The 19,252-nt window shown below is 46.4% G+C and overlaps 1 protein-coding gene across 1 annotated transcript in view; it reads left to right on the top strand.

Moving 5' to 3' along the window:
- The first annotated feature begins 1,143 nt into the window (after window positions 1–1,143).
- The window catches only part of LOC141101479 (uncharacterized), a 72,292-nt gene continuing 54,183 nt past the window's right edge, over window positions 1,144–19,252 (top strand). Inside the window, 2 exon segments of the mRNA XM_073590602.1 lie at window positions 1,144–2,504; window positions 2,507–2,716. Coding sequence (XP_073446703.1) covers window positions 1,275–2,504; window positions 2,507–2,716 — 1,440 coding nt within the window. The 5' untranslated portion in view covers window positions 1,144–1,274.

Here is a 19,252-nt window from a genome sequence, read left to right as displayed (position 1 = left end):
TTCTCTCTCCTCTGATGTGATCGCACATCAGAGGAGAGAGAAATAGGGTCCTCGATCCCCCCGGTACCTCCCGGTGGTCCTCGGCCCGCGTGCTTCTCCTCTGGGGAAAAAAAATGGCACGCATATGCGCAGTGCGCCTGCCGAGATCTGCCAGCCGGCACCTGGCAACTGTCACGTCACCGTCAGACTCGGGGCCTGCTGTTCCGCCCTCAGCCACTAGGAGGCGACGGACTGTCACGCCGCCCTCGGGCTCGGGGCCTGCTGTCCAGGCCTCGGCTACCAGGAGGCGCCGGACTGACATGTCATCGTTGAATTCAGGGCCTGCTGTTCCGCCCTCAGCCACTGTGAGGCGCCGTGGCTCGCGCCCGAGTAATGGCGGCAACAGTGAAAGGGCTTCTGCGCAGGCGTCTAGTGGACACAGACTCCGCTCCTCTGTCAGTCATGAAGGGGTTGGTGCATCGTCATCAGGTCTGGTCCTGGGGGCGGTCCTGATGACATCATCAGCCCGGGAGCCTGTGAGGGATGACCTGATCCCTCAAATACCTTTGGACTGGGCTTGCAAGCCGCCGGATATATTCTTGGTTCCCCTGCGTGTTACTGTGTGAATTGCTGTTGACTGACTCTGACTTTTGCCTGGACTTCTGACTCTGCTTCTGCCTAACGATTCTGTACCTCTGCGACTCTCCTGGTTTATGACTCTGACTTTGGCCTGGATTCTGACTCTGCTTCTGCCTAACGATTCTGTACCTCTGCGACTCTCCTGGTTTATGACTCTGACTTTGGCCTGGATTCTGACTCTGCTTCTGCCTAATGATTCTGTACCTCTGCGACTCTCCTGGTTTATGACTCTGGCTTCGGCCTGGAATCTGACTCTGCTACTGTCTACTGTTTTTGTACCGTTGCTGCCTGACTGGTTTAGTCTCGGATATCATTGCCTCTGTGTCCTGTATTGGAACACCTTTCTGGCGACCGTCCTGCTCTGGTCATTGCTCCTAGTCAGACAGTGCCTCCTGGGCTCTGCTATAAATCCAGATCCCTGTATAGGGGTAAAGGGTATCAGTGTTTCTCGGGGTGCTGTCTGGCTGCAGTCCAGACCGCAGGCAGACGTTACATTATATCCGGCCCAAAAAAATAAAACTGCTCTTGTGTCTATACTTAACACATATAAAAGCAGTTTTCCTTACCTTTTTTTTTTCTTCCTCCTGACTGAGCTGATTCCTGGCCCAAACACCTGTTACATTGCACAGCCTGGAAGGTCACTCTCAGGCTCAAGCATGCTGCAGCCTGGAAGCTTCAAAGAAAATGCTGGCTGTTGGAAATCCACATTCCTGGAGCATCGCCCCCTGGACAGCGCTGGGGGTCAGGTATTGCCCGCAAAAGCGGCCAAACTGTTGTTACCAGTTTCCCTTTCTTTTGCTAAGAAACGTCTGTGTGTGAAGGCTTATGTGGATTGTGGTGCTGCCGGCAACCTTATGGATTTTTTATTTGCTAAGAGTCTGGGTGTACCTCTGCTAAAGCTTAAAGTGCCTATTCAGACTATTACAATTAATGGTACATCTATAGACCAGGGAGGCGTGGAATTCATTACTGACGAAATTTCTATGTCAGTGGGGACATTACATAACGAACAAATGTCATTTTTTGTTATACACAATTTATCAGATCCAGTTGTGTTAGGCATGCCATGGTTGCACCAGCATAATCCAGTTATTGACTGGCGCATAGGTGATATCGTGCGCTGGAGTCCACGGTGTCAGAATCACTGTATGTCACTGTCAGTGAACCAAGTTAAAATTAAAAACCCCTCCATTCCATATGCATTCGGAGATTATGAAGATGTCTTCTCCATAGTGGAGTCTGAGAAACTACCTCCTCATAGAGAGTACGACTGTCCTATAGACTTGGTCCCTGGTGCCCGTCTCCCTAAGGGGAGAATATTCAACCTCTCGGGTCCGGAGCGTGTAGCCATGAATGACTACATAGCAGACAGCCTACGTAAAGGCTTTATTAGACCTTCCACCTCACCTGTAGGAGCTGGGTTTTTCTTTGTAGAAAAAAAAGATGGTGGACTCAGACCATGCATCGATTATCGTGAGCTGAACGCAATTACTGTAAAAAATCAGTACTCGCTCCCACTCATTCCTGATCTGTTTAATCAGCTACTGGGAGCCCGCTGGTTTACTAAACTTGACCTCCGGGGGGCATATAATCTGGTCCGCATAAGAAGCGGTGACGAATGGAAAACGGCCTTTAATACACCTCTTGGTCACTTTGAGTACCTTGTAATGCCGTTCGGACTCAGTAACGCACCTGCCGTATTTCAACACTTTGTCAATGACATTTTCAGGGACATTTGTGGGGTGTATGTCGTCGTGTATCTGGATGACATTTTGATTTATTCGGCTGACCCTGTGACACATGCTCAACACGTCCGTTCGGTATTGCAGAGACTGCGAAAAAACTCCTTGTATGCGAAATTAGAAAAATGTGTTTTTTTTTTTTTGCTGAAGAGGTACAGTTCTTAGGATACATGGTCTCAGGCAAGGGGTTTCGCATGGACCCTGCCAAGATTCAACCCATTAAGGATTGGGTGCAACCCAAATCGCTGAAAGCGCTGCAGCGGTTTTTGGGATTTGCGAATTATTACCGCAAGTTTATCAGGGGTTTCTCTGAGATTGCCAAGCCACTCACGGACCTTACCCGAAAAGGGGCGGACGTGACTAATTGGAATCCTGAGGCAACCCGAGCTTTTTCTACACTAAAGGAGTGCTTCGTGGCCAACCCGGTGTTGATTCAACCAAACTTGGACCACCCCTTTATTGTTGAAGTAGATGCCTCCGAAGTCGGAGTGGGAGCAGTGCTCTCGCAAGGCACTGCATCCCTCACTCAGCTTCGCCCATGTGCATTTTTCTCCCGCAAATTCTCTGCCACGGAGGGAAACTATGACGTCGGTAATCGGGAATTACTGGCGATCAAATGGGCCTTCGAGGAATGGCGCCACTTCCTCGAAGGTGCCAAACACAAGGTCACTGTTATTACAGACCACAAAAACCTAACCTACCTAGAGTCAGCTAAAAGACTAAATCCCAGGCAGGCTAGGTGGGCCTTGTTTTTCTCCAGGTTTGATTTTATAATCACCTTCCGCCCCGGGACTAAAAATGTGAGGGCAGATGCCCTCTCTCGCAGTTTCTGCCCCACACAGACCGAGGACTGTGAACCAGTCCCAATATTGGCTAATGGAATTGTCGTGTCGGCAGTGTCTTTGGACCTTCTGGAGGAGATCCGTAGGTCTTCAGAGCAAGTTCCTGACACTACGCCCCCCAAAAAATTGTTCGTTCTGGCTAACCTTCGTCTGCAGGTTCTAAAAGAATCGCACGACTCTGTCCTGGCAGGCCATCCGGGTCTCAATAATACCACCAGGTTGGTAACTAGGAACTTTTGGTGGCCGACGGTGGTCAAGGACTGTAAGGACTATGTTTCAGCGTGTGAAGTCTGTGCCCGCGCCAAGTCCCTCCATAGTCGCCCTGCCGGCTGGCTTCAGTCCTTGCCCACCCCTGAGAGTCCATGGACCCACATCTCCATGGATTTCATTACAGACCTGCCGCCATCAGATGGGAAAACTTGTATCTGGGTGGTGGTAGACAGGTTCAGCAAGCAGGGCCATTTTATTCCCCTGTCTGGGTTGCCTAACTCTGAGACTTTAAGTAAGTTGTTTATCCTGCACATTGTACGTCTGCACGGCGTTCCGGCAAATATTGTGTCCGACAGGGGTACCCAGTTTGTCTCGAAGTTCTGGAGGGCATTCTGTAGACGCATTGGTGTGGAGTTGTCCTTTTCTTCGGCATACCATCCCGAAACTAATGGTCAAACTGAGCGTACTAACCAAGCTCTGGAACAATACCTCCGCTGTTATGTGTCAGGACATCAGACCGATTGGGTGGAACATCTGCCATTGGCTGAGTTCGCCCTCAATAATCGATATCAAGACTCCATTAAAACTACCCCTTTCTTTTGTAACCTTGGACTACATCCGCGCTTTGGGTCGTTTTTGGCCAGGATGTCGGAGCTCCCTGGGGTGGAGCAAAATATACATCGGCTAAAAACGATTTGGTCTGAGGTTAATTCAAATTTGAAAGGGGCTCAGGTTAGACAGGCTTCGGCTGCAAATAGACGACGATCTAAGGGGCCGCACCTGGGAGTTGGCGACAAGGTTTGGCTCTCTACAAAAAATATCAAGCTTAAGGTACCGTCCGCCAAACTAGGTCCCAGGTTCATCGGCCCATACGAAATTATCGAGGTGGTTAACCCAGTAGCCTTCCGCTTTAAACTTCCACAGTCATTCAAATTGCCTAACGTATTCCACAGGTCTCTCCTCAAACCTTATCGTTCTCCCATTCACCCTGTTCAGTCCCCTCCTCCTCCTTTTTCGGTCGGGGGAGCTCTGGAGTATGAAGTCCAGGGTATCCTTGACTCCCGCCTTGTGAGGGGCTCAGTACAGTATCTGGTACACTGGAAGGGCTACGGCCCAGAAGAAAGGTCCTGGGTTCCTGCGGGGAACGTCCATGCTAAGGCATTAATTAGGAGATTTCATCTTCTTCACCCTGACAAACCGGGTTTTGAGGGTCCGGAGGCCCCTCCTGGAGAGGGGGGTACTGTCACGTCACCGTCAGACTCGGGGCCTGCTGTTCCGCCCTCAGCCACTAGGAGGCGACGGACTGTCACGCCGCCCTCGGGCTCGGGGCCTGCTGTCCAGGCCTCGGCTACCAGGAGGCGCCGGACTGACATGTCATCGTCGAATTCAGGGCCTGCTGTTCCGCCCTCAGCCACTGTGAGGCGCCGTGGCTCGCGCCCGAGTAATGGTGGCAACAGTGAAAGGGCTTCTGCGCAGGCGTCTAGTGGACACAGACTCCGCTCCTCTGTCAGTCATGAAGGGGTTGGTGCATCGTCATCAGGTCTGGTCCTGGGGGCGGTCCTGATGACATCATCAGCCCGGGAGCCTGTGAGGGATGACCTGATCCCTCAAATACCTTTGGACTGGGCTTGCAAGCCGCCGGATATATTCTTGGTTCCCCTGCGTGTTACTGTGTGAATTGCTGTTGACTGACTCTGACTTTTGCCTGGACTTCTGACTCTGCTTCTGCCTAACGATTCTGTACCTCTGCGACTCTCCTGGTTTATGACTCTGACTTTGGCCTGGATTCTGACTCTGCTTCTGCCTAACGATTCTGTACCTCTGCGACTCTCCTGGTTTATGACTCTGACTTCGGCCTGGATTCTGACTGCTTCTGCCTAACGATTCTGTACCTCTGCGACTCTCCTGGTTTATGACTCTGGCTTCGGCCTGGAATCTGACTCTGCTACTGTCTACTGTTTTTGTACCGTTGCTGCCTGACTGGTTTAGTCTCGGATATCATTGCCTCTGTGTCCTGTATTGGAACACCTTTCTGGCGACCGTCCTGCTCTGGTCATTGCTCCTAGTCAGACAGTGCCTCCTGGGCTCTGCTATAAATCCAGATCCCTGTATAGGGGTAAAGGGTATCAGTGTTTCTCGGGGTGCTGTCTGGCTGCAGTCCAGACCGCAGGCAGACGTCACAGCAACATTAGGAAGATTTTTCCTATTGGTTCATTTTGGTCACTGTGATGGACCCTATCACAGTGATCAAAATAAAAAAATAGTAAATAAACCCCTCTTTTATCACCCCCAATGTTAGGGAAAAATAATGAAATAAAGAAAATATACTTATTTACATTTTTCCATTAGGGTGAGGGTTGGAATTAGGGTTAGTGTTGGAATTAGAGTTAGGGTTGGGATTATGGTTGGGATTAAGGTTAGGGTTGGGATTAGGGTTAGGATTAGGGTTGGGATTATGGATAGGGGTGTGTTGGGGTAACCTTTGTGGTTAGAATTATGACTAGGGTTGGGATTAGGGTTAGGGCTGTGGTTAGGGTTGGGATTATGGTTAGGGTTCGGATTAGGGGTGTGTTAGGTTTGTGGTTAGAGTCATGGTTAGGGTTGGGTGTTGTGAATTCTCTCTCTGGCTTTCCTCTGGTGATTACTGAAGATAGTGGAGCTGGTCAGATTAAGAGTTCTCTTTCTGGGCTCCCTCTGGTGGTTACTGGAGGTAGTGGAGCTGACCTGATTGACAGAGGCTTGCCACCTGATAAATGAGGAAGACGATTGGAGATCTGGGGTTTCTGAATGGGATTTAAGACAGCTGACTCCCTTTATCCCTGCTGGTGATTTTTTCCTGTGCCTCCTGAGGTCTGATGTCTCCTGCTCTTTCCCTGCATGTTCTGCTAAGTGGTTCATTTGCTATTCTGTTTGCATTTGATCTGATTTTGTTTATTTCTGCTTGGTGCAGGTCAGCTAGCTCCAGCTGGGGCTGTGCTGAATCACCGCCCATATGTTGCTGAATGTGCCAGTTTGCTTTGCCCCCTTTTATATTGGTCTCTTTTTGCTTTGCTTTCAGAATATACCAGAGTGCTGATATAGTGGGGGGGCAAAGTCGTGTTACTTCAGTGTTTTTTGCATCAGACGTGTTGGACTTTTGCAGGGTATTTTGCGTGATTGCAGACAGTGTCTTTCCTTTCCTGTCCTGTCTAGTCAGTGTGGGCCCCATCGTTTGCTCAGTCTATTTTTCTACCTGCGTTTGTGTTTTCATCTTGTCTCACCGACAACATATGTTTGGGGGCTATCTATTCCTTTGGGGTCTGCTCCGGGGCAATTTAGATTTCCCCTTTCTTGCTTTAGGCTTAGTTAGCTCTCCGGCTGTGCCGAGGCATTTAGGATCATCGTAGGTACGCTCCACGGCTACTGCTAGTTGTGTGGACAGGATCAGGGGTCTGCATCCGCTTAGTTACCAACCTCTCTGGTTTTCTGGGGCTTAGCCTGGGCCTGCTATCCTCCTCGGTGACCCATTCATAACAGTTGGGATTAGGGTTAGGAGTGAGTTGGGGATAGGATTGGAGTTAGAATTGAGGAGTTTCCACTGTTTACGCACATCAGGGGGTCTCCAAACATGACATGGTACCACCATTGATACCAGTCAATTTTGCGTTGTAAAAGTCAAACGGTGCACCCTCCTTACCGAGCCCCGAAGTGTGCCCAAAAGAGGTTTACCCCAACATATGGGGCATCAGCATATTCGGGACAAATTTCACAACAATTTTGGGGCTCTAGTTTCTTCTCTTCCCTTGGAAAAAATAAAAAATTAGGGACTAAAAAAATCATTTTTGTGGAAAAAAAAGATTTTTTATTTTCACGACTCTGCGTTATAAACTTCTGTGAATCACTTAGGGGTTCAAAGTGCTCACCACACATCTAGATAACCTCCTTGGGTCTAGTTTCCAAAATGGGGTCACATGTGGGGGGTTTCTACTGTTTAGTCACATCAAGGGCTCTGAAAACGCAACATGATGCACGCAGACCATTCCATCAAAGTCTGCATTCCAAAACGTCACTACTTCCCTTTCGAGCCCCAACGTGTGCCCAAACAGTGGTTCCCCCCACCATATGGGGTACCAGGGTACTCGGGACAAATTGGACAACAACTTTTGGGTCTAATTTCTCCTGTTACCATCGTGAAAATAAAAAATTGCGGGCTAAAAAATCATTTGTGGAAAAAAAATGATTTTTTATTTTCACGGCTCTGCGTTATAAACTTCTGTGAAGCACTTGGGGGTTCAAAGTTCTCACCACACATCTAGATAAGCTCCTTGGGGGGGACTAGTTTCCAAAATATCATCACTTGTGGGGGGTTTCCACTGTTTAGGCACATCAGTGGCTCTGCAAGCGCAACATGACACCCACAGACCATTCCAACAAAGTCTGCATTCCAAAACGGCGCTCCTTCCCTTCCAAGCTCTGCCATGCGTCCAAACAGTCGTTCCTCCCCACATATTGGGTATCAGTGTACTCAGGACAAATTGCACAACAACTTTTGTGGTTTAATTTTTCCTTTTACCCTTGTGAAAGTAAAAATTTGGGGGTGAAAACATCATTTTTACGGAAAAAATATGATTTTTTTTATTTTCACGGCTCTATGTTATAAACTTCTGTTAAGCACTTGGGGGTTAACGTGCTCACCACACATCTAGATAAGTTTCTTAAGGGGTCTAGTTTCCAAAATGGTGTTACTTGTGGGGATGTCCAATGTTTAGGCACATCAGGGGCTCTCCAAATGCGACATGGCGTCCGATCTCAATTCCAGCCAATTCTGCACTGAAAAAAGTCAAACGGCGCTCCTTCCCTTCTGAGCTCTGCTGTGCACCCAAACAATTGTTTACCCCCACATATGGGGTATCGGCGTATTTAGGAGAACTTGCATAACAAATTTTGTGGTTCATTTTTACACTTGTGAAAATAAAAAAAATGGTTCTGAAGTAAAATGTTTGTAAAAAAAGTTAAATGTTAATTTTTTTCCTTCCACATAGCTTCAGTTCCTGTGAAGCACGTAAAGGGCTAATAAACTTCTTGAATGTGGTTTTGAGCACCTTGAGGGGTCTAGTTTTTAGAATGGTGTCACTTTTGGGTATTTTCTGTCAAATAGACCCCTCAAAGTAACTTCAAATGTGAGGTGGTCCCTAAAAAAATGGTTTTGTAAATTTTGTTGTAAAAATAAGAAATCGCTGGTCAAATTTTAACCCTTATAACTTCCTAATAAAATAAAATTTTGGTTCCAAAATTGTGGTGATGTAAAGTAGACATGTGTGAAATGTTATTTATTAAGTATTTTGTGTGACATCTCTCTGATTTAAGGGCGTAAAATTAAAATTTTGAAAATTGCAAAATTTTAAAATTTTTCGCCATATTTCCATTTTTTTCATAAATAAACGCAAGTCATATCAAAGAAATTTTACCACTAGCATGAATTAAAATATGTCATGAAAAAACAAACTCAGAATCAGCGGGATCTGTTAAAGCGTTCCAGAGTTATAACCTCATAAAATGACAGTGGTCAGAATTGTAAAAATTGGCCTGGTCATTAAGCTGCAAATTGGCACCGTCACTAAGGGGTTAAAAGCTTCCCCTGACTGGTGTCCACTGGTTGGGACCCAGTCCTTTTGTCTGCCCTTATTCACACACTGAGGTCAACTTTGACACATGGTAAGGTTTTTAATATTAGACAGTGTAGGACCGCCCTGATCAGAGTCACCTTGCCGATGGTGGGATAGCTTTATGCTCTTTTTGATCAAAAACAGTATTACTAAGAACTCCGTATTATTTAAATGCGGTTTTGCATTTTACTTATTTAGTTACAGCAGGGTTTTTTCTCATTTTGTCTCTTGTAGGTTTTTTTTTTTAATAATACAGAGTAGCCTAATGACATGTCCCCAGAGAGTTCTGTGAACTATGCCTACCTGATAAAGACCATAAAAATAGAACCAAAAAACTGCCCATATCTCTGAAATCATATTTCACATTTAAAAAAACAAATAAGCAAAAAAAACCATCATGCTCAAGTATGCAACAGAAATTATCTACTGTATAATCTCAACACTGTCCACCCTTATGAATTATAGCCCATAAGATTAAAAAGGGTCAAAAAATGCATCAATAAATAAATGAGCGTAATTTACACTACTGGTTTTTTTTAGCAATAGTCTATGTTTTTTCTTCAGAAATACATATCACAATAAAAAAGCTACATACTTCTCAATTTTGTTATGATCTACAACAGCTGTCCTCGAGAACACCAGATGACATATGACTAGTTAAAAATTAAGGTTGGCTTTGGATAACAGATATCACCACTAATTAAATTTATGTTTTCAAACAAGAGAAAACTCAAATTATCTCTTTAATATATTAAAGCAGAAGTGTCAGGATTCGTACCGGGGGTCTAGTCTGGGTTCCACAGCAAGTTTCGCTGCCTTACTGGCTGTGCCACACAGCCAGTCGGAATATTTAGTTTCTGATCAACTAGTTCTTTTTCGTCCATCATTCTTCCCCGTTCTGGTGATTGGCTGCTTCACTGTTTCCTGTTCGTATGTCCCGCCTTCTTCCTATTTAGCACTCCTCAGGGCTTTCACTCCTTGCCGGTGATTCTTTTGTGGTACGGATTCCTGCCTTCTCCACTGCGCTGCCCGGTACAACCTCTGACAGCCTCCCGGTCTCTCTTTCGTCTGAGTACCTCTGGACTCTAGCTTTCTGCTTTGTCTTCGCTGAAAGTTTAGTACTGTTTGGTGTGTTAGTTTTGGGTTTCGTGGATTAACCCTTCAGGTTCGTTCTCTTTAGTATCACTCTGGTAGTCCTCCTTGCTGCTGCTTGTCTCCCTTAGGTTGTCCAGCATTAATTCCACCCTCGATTTACCCTCACTGTAGCTCCCTGCACTTACGCCAAGGAAGGGACCGCCGCCCAGTTGTCGCCCACCGGCTAGGGTGGGACCGGCAAGTAGGTAGGGTCAGTGGGGGGGTGGAGCTCAGTGGCACCTTCCTTCCCCGCCGTGTGGTGGAATCATAACATAATCACCGGCCAACCAAATGGACGCTATGACCTCCTTAGTCAATCAGATGCAGGGTCTTACTCAGCTGGTGCAAGATCTTGCTGCGCAGGTCCAGCGTCCGGAGCAAATTCAAGCAGCTGCCGTGGCAGGGACAACTAATTCTGAGCCTAGAGTTAACTTACCCGAGCCATTTTTCGGAGATAGAAGCCAATTTGTTTCTTTTAGAGAAAATTGTAAATTATATTTTCAATTACGACCTCTTTCTTCTGGTCCTCCAGCTCAAAGAGTCCGTATCATAATCTCTCGCTTACGGGAGGGGCCCCAAGAGTGGGCCTTCTCTCTGCCGCCAGATTCAAATCTCCGTGTTTCAGTAGACGACTTCTTTCAAGCCTTAGGGAATATTTATGATGAGCCTGACCAAGTAGCTCTGGCCGAGGCAAATCTCACCTCCCTGTTCCAGGGTGATCAGGAGGTAGAGATTTATTGCACCCAGTTTCATAGATGGAGCTTAGCTACCCGTTGGAATGATCCCGCCCTATGGAATCAATTTCAGCGGGGCCTTTCTCCAGCCCTAAAGGATGAACTGGTACATTACACCCTGCCCCAGTCTCTAGAGGAGCTGATGGCCTTAATGGTCAGAATTGATCGCAGGTTAAGGGCGAGGCGATCGGAGCAGGCAGCAGCGCAGGTTTCCGTTTTCTCTAGGGTCACTCTGGCTGTTCCGAGTCTTCCAGCTGCCGAACCCATGGAAGTGGGAGCCATGCAAACTACAACAGAACCTAGTCCTTGCCGTCCACGCCACGCACTTGGAACTTGTTTTTACTGCGGGGATCCTCGGCACTTGATAAAGGATTGCCCGCGGCGCCCTTGCACTCCACAAGAATCTTCTCGGAATACACCACCTAGGCCTGTGGGTGGACAGGTAATTCCTTTAAGTTCTAAGAGACTCTTAGTGCCAATTTCTATTGCTTTCTCCTCCTCTAAGGGAGAAGGAGTGGCCATGATTGATTCAGGGGCTACTGCTAATTTTATGTGTTATGAGTTTGCTGTCTCTTTGGGTATTTCTTTAATTCCACTCGCTCACCCCACTAAATTAGTTGGTATTGATAACACCCCACTAGCTAATGGGGAGATTAGTCTCTGTACTCCATTGCTATCATTTCAGGTTGGTGTACTGCATGTGGAACAACTGTCATTTTTGGTTATGCATGACCTCCCAACTAGTGTCATACTGGGGCTCACATGGCTCCAGCTCCATAATCCCAACATTAACTGGGTTTCTGGTGAATTAGAGAAGTGGGGTGCAGATTGTTCACAGAAATGCCTGTTAACACACGTTTGTGGTACCGTCTCCGTACAAGCTTCTCTTCAGAGTCTTTTGGGCCAATTCGCAGATGTCTTTTCTATGAAGGAGTCTGAGCGGTTGCCACCTCATCGCTCTTATGACTGTACTATCAATTTGGTTCCCAATTGTAAATTCCCTAAGGGACGTTTATACAATTTATCTCCTCCTGAAAGAGAAGCTTTACGTGAGTATGTACAAGAGGCTCTAAGAAAGGGGCATATTCGTCCGTCCACCTCACCCCTGGCCACAGGTTTCTTTTTTATCAGTAAAAAGGATGGAGGACTCAGGCCGTGTGTAGATTACCGAGGTCTTAATGAGAACAGTCCGTAACCAATATCCACTACTGTTGATTCCGGACCTGTTTAACCAGGTTCAGGGGGCTCGATGGTTCTCGAAGTTGGACCTGAGAGGGGCGTATAATCTCATTCGTGTAAAGGCTGGCGACGAGTGGAAGACCGCCTTCAATACCCCCGAGGGCCACTTCGAGTGTCTGGTTATGCCCTTTGGGCTGTGCAATGCTCCGGCGATTTTTCAAAATTTCACCAATGATATTTTCCAACATGCTATCGGCCGCTATGTAATTGTCTATCTGGATGATATTTTGGTGTTCTCTCCTGACTGGGACTCACATTTGAATCATGTAAGGGATGTACTCCGCAATAACCAACTTTTCGCCAAGCAAGAAAAGTGTATTTTCGGGGTCCAAAGTCTATCTTTTTTGGGTCATATTTTGACACCCCAGGCCATCACAATGGAGCCGGAGAAGGTAAAAGCGGTTCTTAATTGGGCTCGTCCTGCATCTTTGAAAGATCTTCAAAGATTTCTGGGGTTTGCCAACTTTTACCGCAAGTTTATAAAAAAAACTTCTCTATTGTGGTGAAACCTCTCACAGATCTTACTGTGAAAGGTTCCGACTTGGTAAACTGGAGTAAGGATGCAGTGGACGCCTTCACGTTTCTTAAGGAGAGCTTTGCCACTGCTCCTGTTCTTACCCAGCCCGATCAGGAGAGACCCTTTGTTGTTGAGGTTGACGCCTCGGAAGCGGGGGTGGGGGCAGTACTTTCACAGGGGACTTCGTCTTTGACTCATTTGAAACCCTGTGCATTCTTCTCAAAGAAGTTTTCCCCAGCGGAAAAAACTATGATATTGGGAACAGGGAACTGCTCGCTATAAAGTTGGCCTTTGAGGAATGGCGGCATTTCCTGGAGGGGGCCAAACATCCTGTTACTGTCCTCACCGACCATAAGAATCTTGAATATCTCAAAACGGCCAAACAGCTAAATCCAAGACAGGCAAGGTGGGCGTTGTTCTTTTCACGTTTTAATTTTGTGATTTCTTTCAGACCCGGCTGCAAAAACGCCAGAGCAGACTCGCTATCTAGAAGCTTCTTGCCTGAACAACCGTCAAACATCCCACCTGTTCCCATTTTACCTGAGAAAGTGTTTTTGGCTGCTAATACCTCTGATTTGTTTGCTGAAGTTAAACAATTTCAACATTTGTCTCCGTCCGGCTCTCCTGATAATAAATGGTTCGTTCCCTGTCATTTGCGTTTGAGACTGCTGAATGAATATTACAACTCTCCTCTTTCAGGTCACCCTGGTATTTCGGGTACTATGGAGTCAATCTCCAGAAATTTTTGGTGGCCGACTTTACGCCGGGATGCCACTGCCTATGTCAAGGCGTGTGACATTTGTGCCCGGTCTAAGGTTAACTGCTCACGGCCTTTGGGAGAACTATGTCCTCTACCTGTTCCCTCCAAGCCATGGACCCATCTGTCCATGGACTTTGTTACTGATTTACCTCCCTCCCTGGGAATGACTACCTTGTGGGTTGTGGTAGATCGCTTTAGTAAGATGGCGCACTTTATTCCTTTACCCAAATTACCATCCGCCAAGCAATTGATCCCCTTGTTTCTAAATCATGTGGTGCGGCTGCATGGAATTCCTTCTAATATTGTCTCAGATAGGGGTACCCAATTTGTCTCCAAATTCTGGAGAGCTTTCTGTAGTAAATTTGGCGTTTCCCTTGCTTTCTCATCGGCCTTTCACCCGGAGACCAATGGGCAGACAGAACGGCCCAATCAAGCCCTTGAACAATTCTTACGTTGCTATGTGGCTGATAAGCAAGAGACCTGGGCATCTTTTATTGCCTTGGCAGAGTTTGGGATAAATAATAGGGTGAACTCTTCCACAGGGATGTCTCCCTTCTTCTGCAACATGGGATTTCACCCTAAATCCAGCTCTTTCTCTGAGGACCCCTCGGACAGTCCTGAGGTAGAGATTGTTTCCTCTGATCTGCGGTCGGTTTGGGAGCAGGTCCAAAGCAACATCAAAAAGGCTCATGAGTCACAGTGCCGCTTTGCTAATAGGAAGCGGAGGAGAAGTCCTTCCTTTGAAGTTGGGCAGAAAGTGTGGCTTTCTACTAAAAATCTGAAACTGAGAATCCCCTCTGGTAAACTGACTCCCCGGTACATTGGGCCCTTTAAAATATCTCAGATAATCAACTCTGTTTCTGTCAAATTGGACCTCCCCCAGGCGATGAGAGTGCATAGGGTATTCCATGTTTCTCTCCTAAAACCTTATGTACCTCCAGCTTGTCCTGCTGACACACCTCCTGCTCCTGTTGTTGTACTTGGTCACCCCAAGTTTGATCTTGGACTCCAGGAAAGTTCATGGGGTCCTGCAGTACCTGGTGGACTGGAAGGGGTATGGCCCTGAGGAGAGGTCGTGGGTGTCTCATTCCGAGGTTCATGCCCCCAGGTTGTGTAGGAGGTTCCATGTCGATTTTCCTGAGAAGCCTTCCCCGGGTGAGGGTCCGGAGGCCCCTCATAAAGGAGGGGGTAATGTCAAGATTCGTACCGGGTCTAGTCTGGGTTCCACAGCAAGTTTCGCTGCCTTACTGGCTGTGCCACACAGCCAGTCGGAATATTCAGTTTCTGATCAACTAGTTCTTTTTCGTCCATTATTCTTCCCCGTTCTGGTGATTGGCTGCTTCACTGTTTCCTGTTCGTATGTCCCGCCTTCTTCCTATTTAGCACTCCTCAGGGCTTTCACTCCTTGCCGGTGATTCTTTTGTGGTACGGATTCCTGCCTTCTCCACTGCGCTGCCCGGTACAACCTCTGACAGCCTCCCGGTCTCTCTTTCGTCTGAGTACCTCTGGACTCTAGCTTTCCGCTTTGTCTTCGCTGAAAGTTTAGTACTGTTTGGTGTGTTAGTTTTGGGTTTCGTGGATTAACCCTTCAGGTTCGTTCTCTCTTTAGTATCACTCTGGTAGTCCTCCTTGCTGCTGCTTGTCTCCCTTAGGTTGTCCAGCATTAATTCCACCCTCGGTTTACCCTCACTGTAGCTCCCTGCACTTACGCCGAGGAAGGGACCGCCGCCCAGTTGTTGCCCACCGGCTAGGGTGGGACCGGCAAGTAGGTAGGGTCAGCGGGGGGGTGGAGCTCAGTGGCACCTTCCTTCCCCGCCGTGTGGTGGAATCATAACAGAAGAGGAGCGATGAAACTATTGATATACAGTAGAGGGGTTAGCATTCTTATTGTATTCTTAATGCAAGCTTCACTTGAAAATTATAATTAGCTAATCAGATTAACTAAATTGACAAAATATGTGCCTCATTAATCTGATAAGGCAAGATACAGTCAAAGCATATCAATGAAAATAACTAATCGTGAAAAAATGTGATTGCAGGAGACAAATATCAGCGACTTTAAGAGGATTCATTAAAGACAGAAACACTTACTTGCCTATTTCAATTAGGTTCTTTTGAAATAAAGTAGATTTAAATATGGAAGGTCATTTAGGTCAATTGCCTTTTCTTTATCTATTTCGAATTTTGTTAAGTTTGAACATTTGCCTTCATTTAAAGGAAAACTGTCACCAGCTTTTTGCCAAGTAATCTAAGAGGAGTATAGAGACAGAGATCCAGATTCCAGCGATGTGTGCCTTACTGAGCTACGTGTTTTAGTTTAGATAAAATCACTGTCTTAAGCCTACTTTACACACGCTGGTGATTACTTTACTGGAATAACCAGTATTGGTGAAATCTGTGGTCTGTGTCCGAGTACCATCCATGTGTACTTATGTGACATCTGTGTGATAGCCGTGTGTGTCCGTGTGCTGTCAGTGTGACAAGTATGTAATGAAATGCAGCTTAGAAATTAGAGTTGTTTTATGTAATAAAGATGTTCAAAGATAAAGATAGTGTTGAGGAACATGATAAATAGATAGATGTCTGTGTGATTTCTAAGCCGTGTTTTGCGTGCTTGTTTTTCTGTACTTTTATTTATTTTATAAATAAATACAAAACCGGTGTGGGGTCCTCGTAATTTTCATAACCAGCTGAGGGGGCTGATGTTAATATTCTGGGAAGAAGCCAATAGCGATAAAGGTTCCCAGATTATTAATATCAGTTCACAGCTGTTTGCTTAGCGTTTACTGGTTATTATAGGGGAGATGCCCCCAGAAAATGATGTGGGGTCCCCCTATATTTACTAACCAGCAAAGGCTATGCAGACAGTTGTGGGCTGATATTAATATCCTAAAAAGGGGTCATGGATATTGGCCCTCACCCAGATTAAGAGCATAAGCCCTCAGCCTCCCCAGAAATGGTGCATGTATTACGTGTTCCAATTCTGGTGCTCAGCCTCCAATCTTAGCCCTAACCCTGGTGCGGCAAGTGTGGTAATATGATGTTAGCTGTTTTATGGCCATTGACATCAGGCCCTGGGGTTAGTAAGTAAGAGGAATCTATAAGACACCCCCATTACTAACCTCATAGTCAAATGTAATAAAGACATACATAGAATTAAGTACTTTAATTGAAATAAACACACAGAGTCCTATATTTAAAATAAAACATTCCTGATCCTCTTTTATCCATTTGTTCCACAAAAATAAAAATAAAATAACAAAGTTATACTCATCTTTCCAGCAATAATCCAATAATAGCCATGTCCCACAACAATTTGGATGGTTTGGCGAGCAGTCACATCTGACCTCTTACCATGCCAGCCGGAGCACTCTGATGTGGGCGTGAGAACGCGGCAGCTTATGACCAGTGGTGACATTATTAATGTGTGTCATGTATCAGAGCAAAATGGGGGAAAAAAAATCTGGTCCTTAGAAGGTCTTAAAGAGGTTGTCCACTGCTTTTACATTGATGACCTATCCTTAGAATAGGTCATCACTGCTTAATTGGCCGGGGGTCAGACATTCGGCATCCCCACCGTTCAGCTGGCATCACTGTCGGATGGAAGTGCTCACTTGCCAAGGTGCTCTGTCACACTACACAGCCACCTCCAATTAATTGACGGATGTGCAGTACCAAGCCCTGGCCACTACAAGTAGTCAGAGCAGCGTGGCAAATGAGTACCTTGGGCCGGTAGCCTCCACCAGCCGACACCAATATCTGCTCATCAGCGGAGGAGGTCGGGTGTCAGACCTCAGCCGATCAGACGCTGATGACCTGTCCTTAGGATAGGTCATCAATGTAAAAGTAGTGAACAACCTCTTTAAAGTTAGGTAAATATAACTTCAGATAAACAACAACGCATGGCATATTATACCATGTCATTAATTATCTATTCAAGAACAGCTAGGTAAAAAATCAGCGTGTTAAAAATTAAGTACACCCCGTAAATCAATAGTTTGTAGAACCAAATTCAGCAGCAATAAATGGAAGTATTGGTTTTCTGAATGACTTTGCCTCTCACATCGTTCTGGAGGAATGTTTGCCCACTCTTCTGCTTAACATTGCTTAAAGAGTAACTATCATTTAACCACTCTGTGCCATCTGACGTACTATTCCGTCCATGTGATGATCGCATTAAAATTCTGGCGCCATCTTACCTTAGGAAAGATGGTATCGGCATCTCGTGGGGTGTTCACGCAAAGCCGCCCTCACAATCGCTGTGATTGGCTGTTCAATTCTGAACAGCCAATCGCAGCCTCTCTCATTGTTTCAGCCAATCAAATTGGCTAAAACAGTGAGGTCCCAGCCTAGGATTGAGTACTGATGTTTTTGATCCTAGGCCAGTGCCTGGCAACAACTTCTCAGATTGGAATAATCGACGATCACTTCGATTGCGCCAATCGCAGGGCACAGCCGCGGTGTTACTGTGCTGTGCCCTGCCGGGACCAGCCTAAGATTGATGCTCTAAGATGGTGTTTAGGGAAAGTCCTGCTGCTGCTGAAACGGTTAACTTATCAGAGCTCTTGCCTGGTGTTTTACACTTTTCTTTTCACAGACATTTTTTTTTTCTCCCTGGTTCTTTTTCTTTTAGCCTTCTCTTTTCAGACAAGTATGCACTATCCCCTCCCCACACACACATACGTTCGTGCAAACAGAGCTATTTAATGGGGGAGTCATATGCTTTCCTTGCCTCCGACACTCATGGCGAGGGAGAGGATCCCACATTTCTTTATTCTTGTTCCTCATCCTCTTCCTCTTCCACGCAGACGTTCCAGGACAGAAGATGAGGCAGCGCCCACCATTCCAGAACAGGAAGATGAACCAGCGCACCCCATTGCGGACCCCGTATGGACCTCGCCTCCCGACAATTATGAGCCGCAGATTCCTGATTTTGTGGCAGAATCAGGAATCAAGTTTGACACCACCAACCTCACAGAAATAGACTTTTTCAAAGTCTTTTTCTCTGAGGATTTTGTTAGCCTCATGTTGGGCCAAACTAATTTATATGCTCGTCAATTTTTGGCATAAACCCCAGTTCATCATATTCTAACTGGTCTCCTGTAGACCCAGTTGAAATGTTGCAGTTTTGGGGCCTGGTCCTTCACATGGGGATCCTGAAGAAGCCAGAAACTCAGCAATATTGGAGCGTTTTGAGGCCATCCACAAAGTCCTGCATTATACCGATAATGCACAGTGTCCCCCACAAGATGACCCCAACTTTGACCGCCTGTTCAAAGTTTGGTCAGTCATCGAACACTTCAACAAAAAGTTTGCTGAAGTGTAAGTGCCCCAAAGGGACAGCTGCGTGGATGAGTCCTTAGTTCATATTAAGGGAAGACTCCGATTCCATCAGTACCTGCCCAGCAAGAAAGTCAGGTACGGAATTAGACTATGCAAACTGTGTGAGAGTACCTCAGGGTACATACACAGATTTAGAGTTTCCAAAGGAAAGGACACCCTGAATGTCCTCCTGTCCTGGGAGTGAGTGGGAAAATTGTGTGGGATTTGGTGCACCCACTGCTGGATAAAGGTTATCACCTCTACACCGATAACTTTTATACAGCATCCCACTCTTCAAATCCCTCTCTGCGCGAGGTACCACAGCCTGCGGTACTGTCGGCAAAAATCAGAGAGGCCTCCCGAAAATGCAACTTGGGCAGATGCTCAGAAGGGGTGACAGCAGAACCCAATGTAGTGACCACCTGCTGGTGGTCAAATACAAGGACAAGAGGGATGTCCTTCTCTTGACAACTATACACGGTGATGGTC

This window comes from Dendrobates tinctorius, unplaced genomic scaffold (assembly GCF_039654945.1).
Source record: "Dendrobates tinctorius isolate UK_male_01 unplaced genomic scaffold, ASM3965494v1 ptg000117l, whole genome shotgun sequence".
In the NCBI taxonomy this organism is placed as follows: domain Eukaryota; kingdom Metazoa; phylum Chordata; class Amphibia; order Anura; family Dendrobatidae; genus Dendrobates; species Dendrobates tinctorius.
Note: the sequence above shows the minus strand (reverse complement) of the source record. Positions and strands in the feature narration are given on the sequence as shown.